The sequence below is a fragment of the Colias philodice genome, chromosome 7 (genome assembly GCF_061535455.1).
Source record: "Colias philodice isolate Cphi_HAF_F1 chromosome 7, ilColPhil1 Martin Lab GWU primary, whole genome shotgun sequence".
Taxonomy (NCBI): Eukaryota; Metazoa; Arthropoda; class Insecta; order Lepidoptera; family Pieridae; genus Colias; species Colias philodice.
This window is the reverse complement of record NC_143092.1, coordinates 3704105-3722536: the sequence shown is the minus strand read 5'-3', so window position 1 is coordinate 3722536 and position 18432 is coordinate 3704105. Positions and strand designations below refer to the sequence as shown.

The 18432-nt window shown below is 31.6% G+C and overlaps 2 protein-coding genes across 3 annotated transcripts in view; one reads left to right on the top strand and one right to left on the bottom strand.

Moving 5' to 3' along the window:
- Window positions 1-14965, top strand: part of Unc-76 (fasciculation and elongation protein Unc-76) — a 50713-nt gene extending 35748 nt beyond the window's left edge. Inside the window, exons 2-7 of one of the 2 annotated variants that reach the window (XM_089697038.1) lie at window positions 3700-3808; window positions 5408-5560; window positions 6930-7050; window positions 9433-9692; window positions 12338-12413; window positions 12702-14965. In XM_089697038.1, coding sequence (XP_089553164.1) covers window positions 3700-3808; window positions 5408-5560; window positions 6930-7050; window positions 9433-9692; window positions 12338-12413; window positions 12702-12784 — 802 coding nt within the window. In that variant the 3' untranslated portion in view covers window positions 12785-14965. The remainder of the gene's footprint in view (window positions 1-3699; window positions 3809-5407; window positions 5561-6929; window positions 7051-9432; window positions 9693-12337; window positions 12414-12701) is intronic. The other variant, XM_089697039.1, reaches the window with a different exon arrangement.
- A 242-nt stretch (window positions 14966-15207) lies between these two features.
- Window positions 15208-16696, bottom strand: LOC149486979 (epithelial serine protease-like). Its single transcript, XM_089697099.1, has 4 exons — window positions 16435-16696; window positions 16150-16245; window positions 15771-15967; window positions 15208-15416 (listed from the first exon to the last, which is right to left on the bottom strand). Exons 1-4 carry the CDS (start codon window positions 16673-16675, stop codon window positions 15312-15314), a joined length of 639 nt encoding a protein of 212 aa, XP_089553225.1. The 5' UTR covers window positions 16676-16696; the 3' UTR covers window positions 15208-15311.
- Window positions 16697-18432: the final 1736 nt, after the last annotated feature.

Below are 18432 nucleotides of genomic sequence, written 5' to 3'. Positions count from 1 at the left end.
TGTTGACGTCACTCCTATAAATGTTAGAGTGTGATCTCAGGGTCCCTCATCATACATTCTAGATCTTCGAATTTGTATATTTATATTGCCCAGATAATACCTACACAACAAAATAACTTTCATTCAAAGCCGTCCAATAGTTCCGGAGATTGGCGTGTACAAACAAACAGACACATAGAGTTTTTTTAGGATTTACGGGAACAAACCTATCCAATGTCCTTTCTCAGGTCTCAAGCTATCTCTGTATCAAAGTTAGAGCTTAGAGAGCCAGACATACATACAGACAAACAGACAAAAATTCTATAAACTATGTACCTATATTTTTGGCTCCTATATCGATTGAAAATCACGCCCCAAGTAGGTATTCGTAAAAATATTCAATGTACAGTTTTTACTTTCGTACAATTTTTTTTATACCTATGTGATTGTAATATTATTATCTAATACAGATTGTAAATATACATAATGTGTAGTTACTATTCACAACTTGTATTGGTTATTTACTGGAGCAAACATAGGAATCTACCTATAGTAATACTATAATATATATACATATATAATATTATAAAACATTCCCGATTTTCCCGAAACGAATTTACAGAATTTACACAAATAATAATATCCAAACTCGCCTGGATAAACTTTCTCAAATGAATCTATAGTTTAGGTGGTCTGTTGCGGTTCTGCATCAGGTGTTTCAGTTTTCAAAATAAATTATTATTTTATATTTCCCGGATAATATAATAGTACCTACACAACAAAATAACTTTCATTCAAATCCGTCCAGTAGTTCCGGAGATTAGCGTGTACAAACAAACAGACAAACACAGACAGTTTTTTTTATTTACGGGATAAAACTCATCCTATGACCTTTCTCAGGTCTCAAGCTATATCTGCACCAAAATTAGAGCCCAGACATACATACAGACAGACGTACAAAAATTCTAAAAACTATATTTATGTATAGATATGTACTACATATTACTATGTAATACAGATTATGAATATATTATATATATACATATACATATTATGTATATTATAAAAAAATACCTATTCAATGTAAGTACAGTTTTGACTTTCGTACGAATTTGTTATACCTATGTATAGATGTTATGTATGATTATCTAATACAAATTGTAAATATAATATATATGTACTATTCACAACCGGTTTACATATTATTGATATTATTATTTACTGGAGCGAACATAGGATCTGCCTATAGTAATAATAATAATATAAATCTTTCTTGACTTGATTGATTGCACCGCGACTGTAAGAATTAGGTACCACTATGAATTTTATTTACCTATCTATAGTTGCTGCTGCTATCGCGTCAATACTCAGCCCGCGGAAATTATTTTACAGAAACTAAACTTTCTCAAATAGGTAAATCAAGACTTATCTTTTTATATTATAATTAAGTATTATTTATTAATATTATAACAATACTATTATAACTTACCTTCGACATTTAGTTATCTTTTCAATTTGAATCTTTTTTAGTTCTCGTTTCTTAAGTCTTTTCATTTTGTTGTTTACAAATCAATATTCGGCGTAATTATAAAACACGGCGCAGCAATTTTAGCGTGGTCTACTCGTCTCAACAGAGCGATAGCGTCTGATGTATGAAATAGAATTATGTTTTTAGCTCCCGGAACGTGCGATGGAAGATGATTTCTTGCGTAATTAAAAATATAGTAAGCGCCAAAAGTGTTTTATCGTGATTAAACCAAAACTAAAAGTAATTACACAAAATGCTCTGACAAATATATTGCAAATGTTTTAATATAATTGTTTATGAAAAAAAAATCTTAATAAGTATTACCATGTCCAGTAAAAAACGTAAAAGTGTGAAATTTAGAGGTAACTTCGTGAATTTTTTCTATCGAGTCAATTTCAATATTTTATGTTTTTGATCTGACAATATAATCGAAAATATCATCAAGTTTTACATATATTTTATTTTTTATATTTGGTCTTGAATATTACACGTATCAACTAAAAGTTGATTGGTGATTTGACTTTATACGCGCCCTTAACGTACGTCTGTATACCCGACAAACAACAAACTTTTGAATTTTAAGCTGGATTTTTAATGGTGCCATGAAGTTTTACACAAAGCATGTGTAAACTATAGCTGTGCCCTATTTAAAAATAATCCTGTCCGTAATTATGAGGCGGGGTTGCACTTTGCGCCAGGAGTCAGGACTGACCCACATTCCTAATTGCCATTCTTCCACATAATGACCTTATTATACGTTTAAATTAAATCTACTATGAAGCTCGTTACTAGGTACGTAATATTACTCTATAATTGTTGTACTATATGTAGATACCTATACTACCTATATTATTAGGTAGCATTCGTATTTGCGTGTTTTACAACGTTTATTTTTATGATTACCAGATTTTCCCCATTTTAAAATATGTACGTATTTCGTTCGAAAACAAAGAACGACGTTTCTTGAACCCACGAGTAAACGGTCAAACTATCATTTATTGTAGAAATAATAGCAAAAGCGTCAGTGCACGTTCCCAGGGGACCTTGTAGAACAAATTGTTTAATGAGAAGAGACAATTACTTTATCCCAGTGAGCTGCGAACGTGCTAAGAATTGTGGGAACATACCTTTGAGTACGTGACTCTGTGAATAAAAAAATTATGACACGTGACGGTTGCTAGAAGTCCTTTCAGTAGGTATAATGTACTCCCCTGCGCATTCAGGAACATCGCAATTATTGTCGACAAAATTTTGTGTACATGATAGTATTTTTATGTATTCTTTAATGCTCATATCATAAGAGATTCTTCTGGCACCAGTCTTCCTTTGCCTCCTTGTCAGTTATTAACTATTCTAATTCATATGATGTAAAATGGCGTTCACAACTCTTATAAATATTTGGATGCAAATTGCAATCGAACAGCATTGATACGTGATTCAAAATTCAATGTCAACTTAGCCATCCTTGTATTCAATCAAAATAATATGTACATCTTAAGATTATATAATATGCATTGTATGATTAAATACGTCGTTGTTTAAATACAATTGCATGTTCGAAATCTAACAGCCAATCATAGATTTTTATACTGAAACTTGATAGTAAATACATTACATCCCGTTATTTTGATGCAATCAAAGATACAAAGATCCCATACTTCATAAAATATTATTTGGGATCTCCATTCTTTCCCAACTCTAATCGGATACAGTAGGTATCTCTAGTGTTGTCGTTAAAGACGAAAGTAGACAGCATTTTTTCTGTAGACTATAAATACGCAATTGGAATATCCGTGTCAGCTTTAGATAATCTGTTTAAAGATCAGACAAATTTAAAATTAGCCGTCGGTAATCTTCAGAAACGACACTCGTGACAAATATCTACCTTCATTAAGCATTTGAAAATACCATAATACGAACTGTACTTCAAATTTTCTAATTAGTCAAGTGAGGCCAAGTGTAAAGGAATGAATGAAAGCTTTTAATTGAAAGTCGATGCAGATATATTACTAATACCATGAGCATGAATGTACCAAAATTATAATCGCCTGCAAATATGATGCCATAATAAATAATAGTGGGTGAATCCATTTACTATGGGTATGGGGTAATATATTACAAAATCACGTTCTAATTGTATCCATAAAGCTTATTGCGTGCAGAAATATTAAATTATGTTTCCTTTGTTACAGAATGTGGTGGACAATTACTGGAAACTTCGGCAACATTCTACCCATAGACTGGACTAAGTCCTTCTCGCGAAAAATGCACATTCCCACCTTAAACCTAAGTGATAAGAAGGTAAATACTTTAAATATATACAGTAAAACCTAGTAATTAAACATCGTAGTGAGTAGATTTAATTACAATTAAGTACAAAATTATGTCACTGTAATATTACGGGGTTTTTTAAATCTTGTAAAAAAGTAATGAAGTGTCATAAATAATTGCAAAAATGTAACGCGTACATAAAATTCAATGCAACACTGTATTCTCCAATAAATATAATCGTAAAAATCATAGGAATTTTTATGAAAAGCATATCACACCGTGGTACTGAAATAGGATGCCTACATCCAGATGATTCACGGCTAAACTCATACTGCGTAATTTGGTATAAGGTCACGCGTGATTGTTTCACTTGTAGCCCTCGGTCTATCGTGTTATCATTTTTAATATAACGTTTATATGAATATTGTAAATGTTTGACCTATATTACGAATATTGGAATTTTCGTATAATTTTAGTCGTTAATCTAAGAATAAAATATAAAATAAGGTATTGTATATGTCGCAGGTAAATTGTATAATCTCGCCGTTTTACAAACGGTCGGCATTTTGTAATATGCCGAAATTCGTCTTTTTCCAAAATTCCACAAAAAGACGGTCGCGAGCCGACGGAGCCCCACTTCATGGGGTTCCTGTTTCTGTGTAGTTTTAAAAAACACGAACCTAACCAAACCCACCCCCTTATCCAAACCAACAATTTCTGATTACGAATTTTCGACATATTACAAAATGCTGACCGTTCGTAAACGGCGAAATATTACAATTTGCCTGCGACATATACATATTTCATTTTCGACACAACAAATTACTTATTTGGCGTTAAATTTCAATAATAAAGAAATAAATACGGACGTCAGAACTGCTGTATTACTCGCTATATTTTCAAAAGCACATGTACATATAAAAGATCAAAACGCTTTTGTTTTGGTTACCCATTTCATTTGAATGGAACGAATCCAAATAAAGTTCTGCTTTTCTCATATTGACCGACTCTGTAAAATGTACGTGGTTTGTACTTGTGGTTGAATGGAAATTGAGGTCTGAATGTGACTTTGATCAAGTTATTAATTAGTGTACCGGAATATTGTTAATACGAATGATTGAAATCAAAACCGAATGGCTAATTAAGTTAGGTATCGTCTTTCTAATTTCTTCAGAAGGGATTATGCGTTACACAATGCGTAACTAAAATTATTCTAAGTATTAACTTCATTACTAATTAGTAATTACGCAGTTCACGAGTACTTACTACTATGTAGTAGTGAATCCTAAATGACGTGAAATATTTTTTTTCCTGCTTCATTAAAATCGTATAACGTGGTATAACTATGATAATTAGGGGAACTAAAAGAATATAGTATCAAGAATTTTTGGACGTACGTACAACTGTACAAGATGTTTTTCATCACTGACTCAAAAATTAATGAACTGTTTGATCTAATCAGTTTAATACTTTTTATAGGAACTCTAGTCTCTACCCTTAGCCTATAGGAATATAATATGGCATATTTTTTACGTAATTACTTATTAGTAGTACAATAGTTACAATAAATTTAATATAATGCCTAGCATAAAATTGACCGCATTAATCTAACAAGTAGTAATGATATAGAGCGGCTACACCACTTTCCAGAGCGCCATGACGCCGGACGACGAGATCCACAGCTCGGAGGACGAAGCCGTGGCCTCGGATCTCGATATGCACGCGCTCATCCTGGGCGGTTTGCACCAGGACCATGAGTGTCCCGTTAAAACTGCTGATGAGGTAATTTATTTATTTATTTAATCATTTATTGTACCACACCATTTAATATTACAATGTACAGTATAATATTATATATTTGTATGGATGCGAAGTACAAAAGGTGACCTTATCGCTTAAAAGCGATTTCTTCCAGGCCACCTAGGTAATTGATAATAATAAATTCGCAGCTTTTCGCTTGCTTTGTTTGCCAGAGATCGTTCAATTAGAATGCCTTCTGTACATAAGATAACAGTTAACCTTCTGTAGTAAGCTTTCTGTACCATAACCTCTTTTTTTTGGTTGTCATTTTCGAGTATTTAAAAAATTCACATTTAGATAAGCAGCTTTTCCTGAGCTTGCTTTCCGAGCATAAGTATCTTTCTAGCTGTCTGGCAGAGATCGTTCAATAAGACGGCCTATACCATAACCTGCGCCATAACGTCTTGTGCTTTTGTTTTTATTTTTAATCGGTTTTCATTTGACAGAGATCGTCCAGTAATACCAACTTTGGTACAATAATTATAAAATCCTTGTGTTTTTGTTGTTTTGTTTGTTTGGTCCACTGTACACGGTTCCTCATAATTCGATTAATTTATAAGCGAATTTTATCATCAGCGTTATTTTACATTAATTCCTTAATATTGAGCTTTAACTAAATTGCTTTGATGAAGTTTATATTATTATAGAGACGTGATGTTCCGCAGTCTAAGACCTAATGTAATAATATTTCATAAGTCATAACTGTCCTATTACTTAATTTTATTGAACCTTTTAATATTCTATTATTATGCCACTTATGGGAATTGAGAATAACGTAACTCGTTGTTAATACTATAGGTACCTACCTATGTAATATGTATAAATATAGATTAATTTAAAAAAGCAATAGAAAGACCGTAAAAGTTAATTTTACTCGAATCGCCAATCGGAATAGGTACATATTGATGTTGTTAGAAGTTAGAACTATAATTACTGAGCCACTCATTAAATACAATGTAACAAAGACGTATTGAATTGTACCATTAAGGAGATGGCGATTGACAAAAATAAATAAATTTAAATTCTTGAAACAATATCAAATTTACACAGACTTTAATAAATGTTTATACATATATTATTACGTTTATTGTTTTCTATTTATATGTTTTTACTATCATAAGTGAACTCAAAGTTTAAACACTTGCAAACAATTTTACTGTGATTGATTGTTTATATATTATCAATCATTTGTTTTATCTGAATAGGAACTATTCAAGCAACGATCCATATTTTCTACGATCTTATTAACATATATTTTCAATATACAATTACATTATCTGATATATGAGCAAAATTGGTTTTATTTATAGTATTTAATGAACTTATATTTATGGTAATTGAATAATTGTAGGTGATACAAGAAATAGATGACATGATGCAAGAAACTCCATCATCTGAAGGAGACATCATCGAGTACAACGAGGCTCTGGAGAAAGGGAAGGAAGTTCTGAGCTCGCCTCTCTACGAAGATAGTGAGTATTTTTAACAAACACACAAATTTTCTTTACTACCTTTTAACATATTTTAATTTTTAAAACAAGTGAGGTCACAAGCATACAGTTGAATAATTACCATCTATGCAAATACCTTTAATTTCTAAATGTTATAAATTTACATAAAAATATCCTTGAATATAAAGAAACTCGGTATGAGGTTGTTTAAATAACATTTAGTAAACAGTCCGTGATGTTTCTGCTTACAAAGAAATATCAGCCAAATTATTTGTGTTTATTCTATTTCGTGTACGAACATTTAACTAATTCAAATTTCAAAGTGAGGTTGCAACATGTAAAACACTCAGACGGTTGTTATCTTCAGACAAGACGTTTCACGTCTAGAGTCTAGACATGAAGACAGGTAGAAATTTTGAAAAAGAACAGAGATTTTTTTCTTTCGTAGCACTAGTTGAAATGCCACTATTACCTGATTAACATAATTGTGGTTATTAGCTACTATATAAAAATACTCCTATAGAACAGGAAAAAAATAAACATTCCCCTATACCAACATAAATTTTTTTCTTAAATTCTTCCCAAAGTTTATTCGAAAAGGTTCAACTTCATACCTACGTATTACACTACTCGGCGTCACTAATCAGTAATCGTGTTGTCTATACGTGACCATGTAGCCCGTAATGAGATGACCAATGTATTCAGGTCGAATGTGTCTATCACCTGTGTAGCAATACTGTGACTGTGCTTTGTGACTTATACATATAATTGAACGTAAGATATACGTCAATATGTAGTGGTATCTATGGGAGTATCAGGAATAATAAATAATGTTTGTTGTTTTATAAATCTGGTCGTTTTCTAATTATATTGAGTGATTATTGGGTGATTTGTTACTAGGCTTATCTGCCATCAACTGTTGTTGTAGGTAAGGGAGATAAATACGTCTAATCAAAAGAGTTAGACAATAAAAATCACGCGCCATTTCTCTGTATAGTCGAATAAAAACAAACTCATTCATTGTAATACCACGTAACTGAAAGTTTCCAAAAACTCCTTTACGAAAAATTCACATTTACAAATATCAGATTCCTTCGCTTGACTCGGCTATTTCTTGTTATGAACATTGGTAAAGTTTTATTTATTTACGCTGAAGCGGTGTTTTCATTATGAAATATGATGCTGATCAGAAACGATAGCGTCAGTTATCCTTAGTACTTCCCCTGATGTGACTTGTCATGAAATACGAGGAGACTAGATTTCTTCGAAGCTCATCGAAACTCGTATCATGTTCTATACATCATATAAATATTTCATTATTATTATAATAAACATTTTAATATTATACTCAACAATATAGGCTTTAATAATTATGTTTCATACATTTCAATTTACTTAATTTGGTGACATGAATCATGACTTGTATTTTTAGGTATTAAATAGGTAACCTTGTTATTTAATTTTTATTAACTACTAGCGGTCCGCCCCGGCTTCGCCCGTGGTACATATTTACGTTTTCTCTACATAAAAACCATCCTCGTACTTCAAGGAATATAATAGAAAAGAATTATCGAAATCGGTTCAGCCGTTCACACGTGATGCCATGACAACGCGAAACGGGTGCAGACCCGCCACCTTTTTATAGCTCCCGCCGCGAAGCGCGTCGAACGCGGCAACTGATACACAAAAATAATCCTTATGGCTGCATGATTCTGTATTCACGCGCGATGACTATATAGCGTATTTCATGTATAACTTTGGTGTTTCTACACCGATTTACATGATTCTTTCACTATAACCTGCCCAGGAGTATGAAGAATAATTGTGCCAAATTTGGTTAAAATCCGTCGTGTAGTTTTTGTTTCTATAACGAATATACAGACAGACAGACAGACAGACAGACAGACAGACAAAAATTTTACTGATTGCATTTTTGGCATCAGTAGCGACCCCTTATCACCCCTTCATAGTTTTTTTTTAAATATATTTCATGTACAGAATTGGCCTCTCTACAGATTTATTATAAGTATAGATTATCAAGGCCATTTCAATAAGCCCTTAAATGTGTAGTTTGATTAACTATAATTGAGATATATAGCTATGTCATCATTAAAAAGGATAAAGATACGTCCAAGTAGTTCTATCATATTTAATTGTCTATTGACTATTATAAATTGAACTTGCACAATATTCTGATCATTGAATTGGTATAAATATATTTTAAAGCATAAGGTTTTATTACGTCTTATACTTATGCGTTATTAGTCTAAGTTAAAAACCATAATTAGTACCTCCGAAATATTTCAAGGATTATTACGAAGAAATTATTACGAAAAGCGAAATATAACCTCAATTTTTTCCTCCCATTTTTCACTAAAAATAAATATTCTTCTCCCTTTTCAGAACTACGCCATCTCTCTCTTGCCCAACTGAACGAAATTTTCATGGAGTTAGAGGTCCTAATCCGCGAGTTCTCTGAAACTCTCATAGCAGAACTGGCCCATAGAGACGAACTGGAGTATGAGAAAGAGTTGAAGAACACGTTCATATCTCTTCTATTGGCTGTTCAGAATAAGAGGAGACAGTATCATATAGAGAAGAAGAAGAGATCTGGTCCGCAACGCTCGCCGTCGCTTAGTGTTACTACTACTGCTGAACCTAAGGTTGGTTAATATTTAAAAACTTTGTGGTTATTACTATATTATGTGGTGTTTATTTTACTATACAGGGTGTAATCGTTAAGTGTGCACAAGCGATTATTCCGTAACTATTGCAGATATCAAAAAACTTTAAACTGATATCGAAAGTACTTAACCTAATGAGTAAAATGGCCATAATAAATTTTTAAAAATAAAACGAGAAATAACCAAAAATGTTACATTAAACGCTCCCATACAATTTATTTCCCATACATTTTGTATTCATAGTAGATTTTCGAAGTGACGTCCTTATTGTGCAATACAATGAGGAGGTCTATTTACAGTTTCTAAATGAACTTCCCTCCAAATTTGCGAAGTAATTAAAGTAGAAAACCAAAAAAACAAAAAAAAAAGCTAAAATCTTTCATATTAAATGTATAGGTTGATCCAAAAGTAATGATAATTGGGTATTTCCTGTGCACATAAAAATATAAAATAAATGTTTTATGCTTGCTCATGTAATCACTAAGTTATCACAAAAAAATTATATCTACAGGCCACGTTTCCAAGTATTAACATTAATTTTAATGTGAACAGTGCGAGCCAGAATGTTTCCCGACGAAAAGAAGAAACAACGATTCGACATTTAGAGGGTGAATTTCTAAATTCTTAATGAGATCAGGATAATTTTTTGTCACGATTTGTGACCATGGGCGTTACCTGGGTTCACCATGTTTATGCTGAAACCAAGGAACAATCAATGGCCTGGATGCGAGCTTCCAAAGTGACGGTGAAGATTTTCAAAGTGAAAATTAGTGGGATAGATTAAAGCCGTAGTTTTTTGGGACGCTGAAGAAATGTGGAATATTTTAAGAAGGTAGCCACTACTACACAGGGCTCTTACTACACAGACCAAATTAAAAGATTGCGGGTAGGTTAGTAAGAAAAAGAGACATGGCAAACTTCGGTCTTGAATGTTGGTTCACCAAGACAACGCACCAGATCACAAAGCGTCAGTTGCGATGGCTGCCAATCAAAAATCGGCATTGAAAATGCTTGAACACCCACCCTGTTTGTAAGATCTAGCTCCTAGTTAATTCTATCTCTTACCTCGGCACAAGAAACACCGTCGATACAAGAAATTTTAAGACGACAGCGAAGTGATGGCCGATTTTGAGGGGTTTTTGTAGATGAAGTCAAAGTTTTTTTTTTTCTAAGTTAAGGAAAAAAAATATCGAAGTATATTATCTAGTTAGAAGACTATCTAGAGAAATACATAATTATTTTAACTGTAATGACCTTGTTTAATATTGATTATCATTACTTTTGGATCAACCCATGTACCTACATGGGATATTCATATCTCATACTAAATGTATGGGAGGGTTTAAAGTTAATTTTTTAGATATTTCTCGTATTATTTTTAAAAATTTATTATGGCCATTTTACTCATTAGGTTAAGTACTTTCGATATCAGTTTAAAGTTTTTTGATATCTGTAATAGTTACGGAATAATCGCCTGTGCACACTTAACGATTACACCCTGTAGACTTTGAATAAAACTTTGGATATTTTTGATAAAGTAATTATCAAAAATATTAATTTAAAATTATAATTAATTAAAATATTTGAATATTTTTGATAAAGTAATTATCAAAAATATTCAAAGTTACTACTAGTTAGTTACTACCTACTAAATACATAGTAAATTTTATCAAAAATATTCAAAATTTTCTTGGAAATTGTTATCTTGGAAATGTTAAAGTTTTAGAATTGTTATGGTTGACTTTTAATGACCTATGAAACGTTTATATAGGACTTGTTGTTCCTTACTAATATTATTAATATGAAAGTTTGTTTGTTTGTCTTTCTTTAACTCGCAATGTAGCGATTTTATGATATTATTTTTGTGTCTGTTGGATAGGAGACTAGAGCTAGAGTGATAAAGGTTTTTTTTTACCACAGAAACACCTTCTTATTTACCTTTGACTACGCAGGCAAAGCCGTGGGCGAAGAGCTAGTGTATTAATATCTGTTGTATGCATAAAATATTACTCACATTAAAGCGATGAATTTATTTTAAATGAATGTAAACAAAATAGATTGAATTCCTAAACAAAAACATGCCATTATACAATAATGTACAACAACTGGCTTATCCAATAAATAAATAGGTTCTACTCGTATACCTATATAATATAACCTTACAATTTACATTTAAACGCATGGTTACGTATGCTTGAACCGGGATTAACAAACACATAGGAAAGTTTCAATTAGCTAATAGCATTATTCAAGCGACAAAGCTGGGAAGGGTAGCTTGTAATAAAATAAAAGTAGGAACGGGCTGAATAGTTACATTAGTTCATTATTTATCAAGTTACATACTAGTTCAGAAATTTATCATATTAGCTTTCCGCCAGCGGCTTCGCCCGCTTTGTCTAAAACATAATAAATTATATACTAAAACCTTCCTCTTGAATCACTCTATCTATTAAAAAAAACCGCATTAAAATCCGTTGCGTAGTTTTAAAGATTTAAGCATACATAGGGAAATAGGGACAGAGAAAGCGACTTTGTTTTATATTATGTAGTGATTATCTCTTTTTATCCTTGAAAAATTGTCACCTATATTAATAAAATACTAATGTCCAATAAATATATTGCAGTACTTGACCACAGTGATCCCGTTCCACCTGGATAACGGGCCGCCCGACAACCAGTCGCTGCAAGTTCTTATCAAGAGTAAGTCGCTCAACTAAACAAATCTTATTAGAATTTTGTTTTTATTTTCCGTGTCCTTTATGTGTTGTGTTTACAAAGAAATAAATTTCTAGTCTTTATACTTTATCCGTGATACTTAAGTCTTAAATTTTTACAACAAAAAAATCTTGAAAATTTGTAAAATTGGAAATTGGAAATTTTCTTATTACAATATAAAATTTTATTTTGATTATTTTACGATATTAATATTCAATAGCTTTTTTTTACATTTTGATAGACTTTTTTTTTAATTTTAATTTTTTTTTTCAGTTCTAAAAGCCATCAACGAAGACAGCCCTACAGTACCGACCCTGCTCACAGATTACATTCTCAAGGTCCTGTGCCCAACATAAATCTCAAAACTTGTTTAGCTAATTAAAAAAAATATCCGAAACTACTTTATTTAAACAAATTTTGATCTACATAATCAATTTTTCATCATATATAGGTATTTATATTATAATGTCAGTTGTCACCGAATAACAAAAACAGTATCGAGTGTTGTATCGACACTTAAACCTATAAAAATACAAACTTTTTACAAGTTCATTAATTTCAATTAAATCTTCATGAGTTTAGCAAGGGTTAGAGATTATTTGTTCTGAAATATATTATTTTGTCTGTGGTCGCAAATAGGTTTATATTTTGTAAGCTAGACTACTTATAATTATATATTAATGTCCTATATTTTCAATATCGGGTGGCTAATGCATATTTTTATTTATATTGTAGTAAAGTAAATTTAAAAGGAAAAAAAATATTTTTTCAATTTCGTCATTTGAGTAACCTTAAAATATTTTAGATATTTACCGTTTCATCAAAACAAAATTAAACTAAAATTTATATGTATTTACAAATTCTTTTATAAGTTTTATGTATTTTTAGTGAAATAAGTGAAAGTTTAATATAAGCACGCTACATGGCAAGTGGCAACATTTTCGTGTTTATCTGCAAGTGTGTGTTCTGCCATGAGTTCAGTGTTGCCATATAACGCGTAGTTGTTTGAAAACATTTTAAACATTATTTTACTTTTTTGCATAAATGAACTGTGATATCGTATGATAGTTTTTTTTATTAATGCTTCCTTTTTAGATATTAATGTTTTAATCTATTTTAGTTGGTTAATATTCATTAATAATTTATTTAAGTGTATTCGTTTTATGATCATCCCCGTCGGCTCATTCGATCGATTTTATTGTACATATTATAAAAATATTAATGGAATTGTCATTCAAGAATACAATATTTATTAAGAAATGGTGCACGAAGAGGCTTGTAAATATCTAAATATCTCTCAATAATTTTGTAGATATAGCTAATAATTTGTTTATGTCTACCCGTCTTACTTTATTTTATTGTTATCAATTTACAGCATTAATTATATAAGATACCGGTTAATATTGTATTCGTCTCGAGTGTAATTGTGCTAAACATTGCAATAAATATATTTTGCTTAGGTAATTAAATATTAATGATATAATAACACGAAGTCGATCGTTGATGTATTAATGTAATGTTTGTTATTCACCACGATTCCATGCAATTGTTATTTTTACAACTGATTCTGTTTATTGCCATTCACGAAAACAAGTAGTCTTTCCTGAGTAGCTGTTTGTACGGAAACCCAATTTTTAAATTATTTACTGGATCCTTATAAGTTTTATCTCATTTTTTATGTTTAAGGGCCTTATGTTAGGCCCATAAACATAAAAAGTTATTTTTGCCTTTTAAAAGTTATTTGTGCATCTTTTAAAATTATACAAATAATAAAATGTTAAACTTTATGGCCAGTGTTTCACAAAGCTCAGAAAAGAAGAAACTGTTTTCGTGGATGGTAACATTTAAATGTGCACTATATTTATATGTTAGTTTCTAATGCTTATATCTAGTCTCGACAATTTTAGTCATAATTTTGTTAATAATACTAAAATTTAATTCAATATTTTACTAACGCAATACAATGTTGAATATATCGTTATTCTTCTACTTATTGTGTTAGCAAAATATTGATTATTAAAAAAATAATATCCTAGTAAGTACTGTTGTAATAATGAAAAAAAAAAACTCTTTAAATAAACATTGAAATTAAATGTAAAAATTTAGGAATGCTTACGTCGCACATTTGACTTAGTAGCAAACACCATTTGTTGTCTGTAATCTAAATGTCATGAAGGTACCGATTTATATTTGTCGTGTTGAATAAAATGTATGAATGTTTTAATTTAAACCTCAGATAGTTAGAAACAATTTTTTGTAACCTATTGCGCCCTGTCAATTTTTGTTGGTAATTAAAAGGCATATTCATTTTTTTAACATCTTTTTAGTATTAAAGTGGAATTTACATTCAATCGAATAAAAAACATAACACCATCAAATCTAACTGTCAAATAAACGATTAGATTTTGACATACAAAGCTTGATAAAAAAAGAAAGTGACAGAGCGCGGCAGGTGTATGGAATTGCTGACAGTAGCGGCCATTATGATTGTCTGAGGACGCGTGGTACCTGGTCAGAATAAAAGAGCTTGAAAAATACATGCTATTTGATTTTTTGTCGTCCATTTTTATCCCAAAAAATACCTAGCAGGTGCATATTTCGAGAAGGTCATTTATAGAACCTATTTAAACTATACATGTGTTCAAAATTATTAAAATCTACTTTGTCGTGAACTCTACACAATATGTACACGATCTTTGCATTTTTTTATGACATGAAGGTCAGATGAAGCAGTTTTGTAACACTAAAGTAATTAAATAAAACACATTTCTATTTTATATCTAAGTTTATTACAATAATATAAATATAAAATCAGACTTAACATATTATGACTAATCCTTTATAAATAAAAAAACCAATTCAATCTTCTGACATCGTTGCACTTTACATGTGCTGCATAATAAAGTTATAGAAGCTGGTAACCCTGGCGAATCCGGAGGGATGTGAGTTTTGACAACCAGTGTTGGCCACGAAGGAGCTGATACCAATCTGTAAACAACAATCAAATTGTAGTTATGACATTGTGATTTTATTAGAAAGTATTCCTAAGCATAATTTGTCTGTGTTTATTTTGAGATAATTACATTAAAAATATGTTAATATTTTGTCAGTTATCATACTACATATATACATTGCAGAGCTTGTATTATAATACAAGCTCTGCAATGTTTGACACTAGGTGGCATTGTTTAACAGGCAACAAAAGACTGGCCTAGCAAACAATGTTGCATGTAATCTAAACTACCAGTTCTTCAAACAGTCATAAAATACTAAAAGTATTATGAACTCCCTTTATACACATCATCTTCAATGTACTAGTATTAATATAAGTAAACAAATTACCAAAATGTGTTCTCCATTACGATTAAGAACAAGAGGACCGCCAGAGTCCCCAGAGCAAATGCCGGTACTCCTAGCGCCGCTCGTACACAGCGTACTCGCTTGAATAATAGACCCGAACGACGCACGGCACAACACTTCGCTTATAACTTGCAGCATCACGTGGCTTACTTGCGCTGCTGTTGTGATCGAAGATTGAGCTAAAAGAAACAGAAGATAGTAGGTATTTGAAAAGTAAAAAAGGAAGAATAGTAAAGAGTTTTACAGACAAAATTACGTAAAATAATATAGGGAATGAAAGAAATAACCAATAATTAATATTTTTATTCAAGTACCAAGACCACTTTTATATTTTAAGTAGGTACCTAATTGTTTTACTTACAATCACTGGTCTTTCCGTATCCAGCTGCCATTGCCCATTCACCGGTAAATGTATTCCAAAGATCGTTGTGTGGCAAGGAGACGGGTCTGATGCTTGCTGAAATTAAATAAAAACAGAAAAATAAAAAGGCCTCTACTTTTGTTGGCAATTTGTATCCATTAATCCATTAATGAGTTTGATGAATTTTTTCTTTTAAGTCGCAAAAAATATAGTTGCTCTTGTAGAGACAAAATCACTTGGATAATAAATTATTATAAAGTATTGTGTATGTTCTATTTTACTCACACGACACTGAAACACTCCTTGGCAGATAAATAATAGCGACATCGTTCATCAACATGGATGGAATATATTGTGGGTGCAAAACAACATGGTTGGTGACGATTCTCTCGCCGCCGTGGAAGAGGTATTGCGAACCGAGGACCACGGTGAATTCGCTCGCACTGAACGAGTGTCGCCAGCAATGCGCGGCGGTGACCAGGCGGTTTAGGGAGACAAGGGTGGATCCGCAGGCTGATGTACCCATGTGGTCGTGGAACCTAATCACCAGACCTGCCTGAAATATAACATTTGATTAATTACATATTTATATAAATACGTAATTGATTTTATGCATGAGTTTCCTCATGCATTTTTTACATTAATTATTAGTTATTACATTCTGACTAGTTAGGTGTTATAAAAAAATCAAATTTTAATTTTAAGTTTTCTAAGTAACTAGACAGAATCTGAGAACTTTCGTTAGGTATTATTGTTTTTCAAAAATTAAATAAATCCAAAGGAAAACATACCAAGTAAGGATATGCATCAGCAGGCGCAAAAGCACCGCCAACAATTCTGGATCCGCTTGCTATAGCTTCATCTTCTACCTGCTTGATCCTGGTTGCTGCTGGAATGCCGATATTGATGTGGTAGTCTTTGGAAAGATCTACTTCCAGCAGGGCGTTGGCTGCCGCAAGCGCAGACAAAAATATCAACAAACGCATTATTATATCAGCAAACCAGCAATAACAGTTGGACAATGTTTTTGGCTGCTTTTATATATTTGATAGCAGTGATTTTTGTAATTAATTTAGATTAATACTTTAATATCTGAGGATCCATCACAAATGAATGATAAGTATAAGTCGTTGGAGAGATCGGTATCAATTTTTATTTTTGAAATAAGAAATGCTAGTGATTTCGCAGTCTAGATGACTTAGTGGTTTAGATTATTCTCAAAATCATAGTATTAACGCATCAACTATCAGTGCAATTACCTACATCCTATACCATTCGAATTCTGTTATTCTGATGTATGTTTTTCTACGTTCACATGGGAACCTTGCGTATTTACGCAATTTATTGATATAGTAAGGCAACTTTTTGTTTGCAGTTAAACATCTCATTCTTTGACCTCATCCAGACCAGACTCGACGGAAGAAGCCGTGTGCAACAGCTACTTGATAATATTATACTTATATAATAGAAAGCATGTAGATTTTATACTTTGTAAAAATAAATCAGTTTTTTATATTCTCACGTGCAGCTTAACGTTAATCCCTCTAATTTTGATTAATTATTTCTTAATAAAGAGATAAACAAATAATTAATATGATATTCATGTAGAGATAATATCAAGTTGCAATATTCATAAGTCTTATATTTATTTAGTATTTACCAACAATGGAAATTTTAAAAACGTAAAAATATACTTAACGTAAAGTAAAGGCAGAGGGATATATTTTTTGTCAGAAAAAATCTGTCATAAAACTAGACGACTTTTATTCATTATGTTATAAAACTTGGTTAGTTCTCTACGTTAAAAAGTACAGTGTAAACTCTATATAACGACACTCCATTTAACGTCAAACTCCGTATAACGTCAAGATTTCTCGACTTTGGTTGGTTTATATTGTTGTCTATACAATAATACACTCCATATAGCATCACGCTCACTCTAATTAACGACCACAATAAGACATTACAACTAGGAACTAGGACTAGGAAGTACTGACTAAGTTGCCGAAATCAATGAAAATGTAGTTGTTTACATTCTTTTTTACTGACATACCGAAGATTCTCAGAAATGCAGTCGTAGAAAAATAAAGAAAAAATTCTGCATGCCGAAGAAGATGGACGATCTGCCAAAAACTTGAAGAAACCTCAATATGAAGACCTTGATCAAGCGATGATAACATGGTTTCATAGGCAATGTCAAAATAATATTCCTGTCTCAGGACCAATCATGCAATTTTCCCTTTCTCTCCATTTAACGACCACTCTCTATAACGTCGAAAAATG

Bases quoted from the DNA above. Each gene is read 5' to 3' on its own strand.
- LOC149486979 (XM_089697099.1), bottom strand. From the start codon at position 16,675: ATGGGTACATCAGCCTGCGGATCCACCCTTGTCTCCCTAAACCGCCTG. The intron at 16,246-16,434 runs GTGAGTAAAATA...ATTTAATTTCAG, and splicing joins AAGGAGTGTTTCAGTGTCGT to CAAGCATCAGACCCGTCTCC. The intron at 15,968-16,149 runs GTAAGTAAAACA...TGTTTCTTTTAG, and splicing joins ATACGGAAAGACCAGTGATT to CTCAATCTTCGATCACAACA.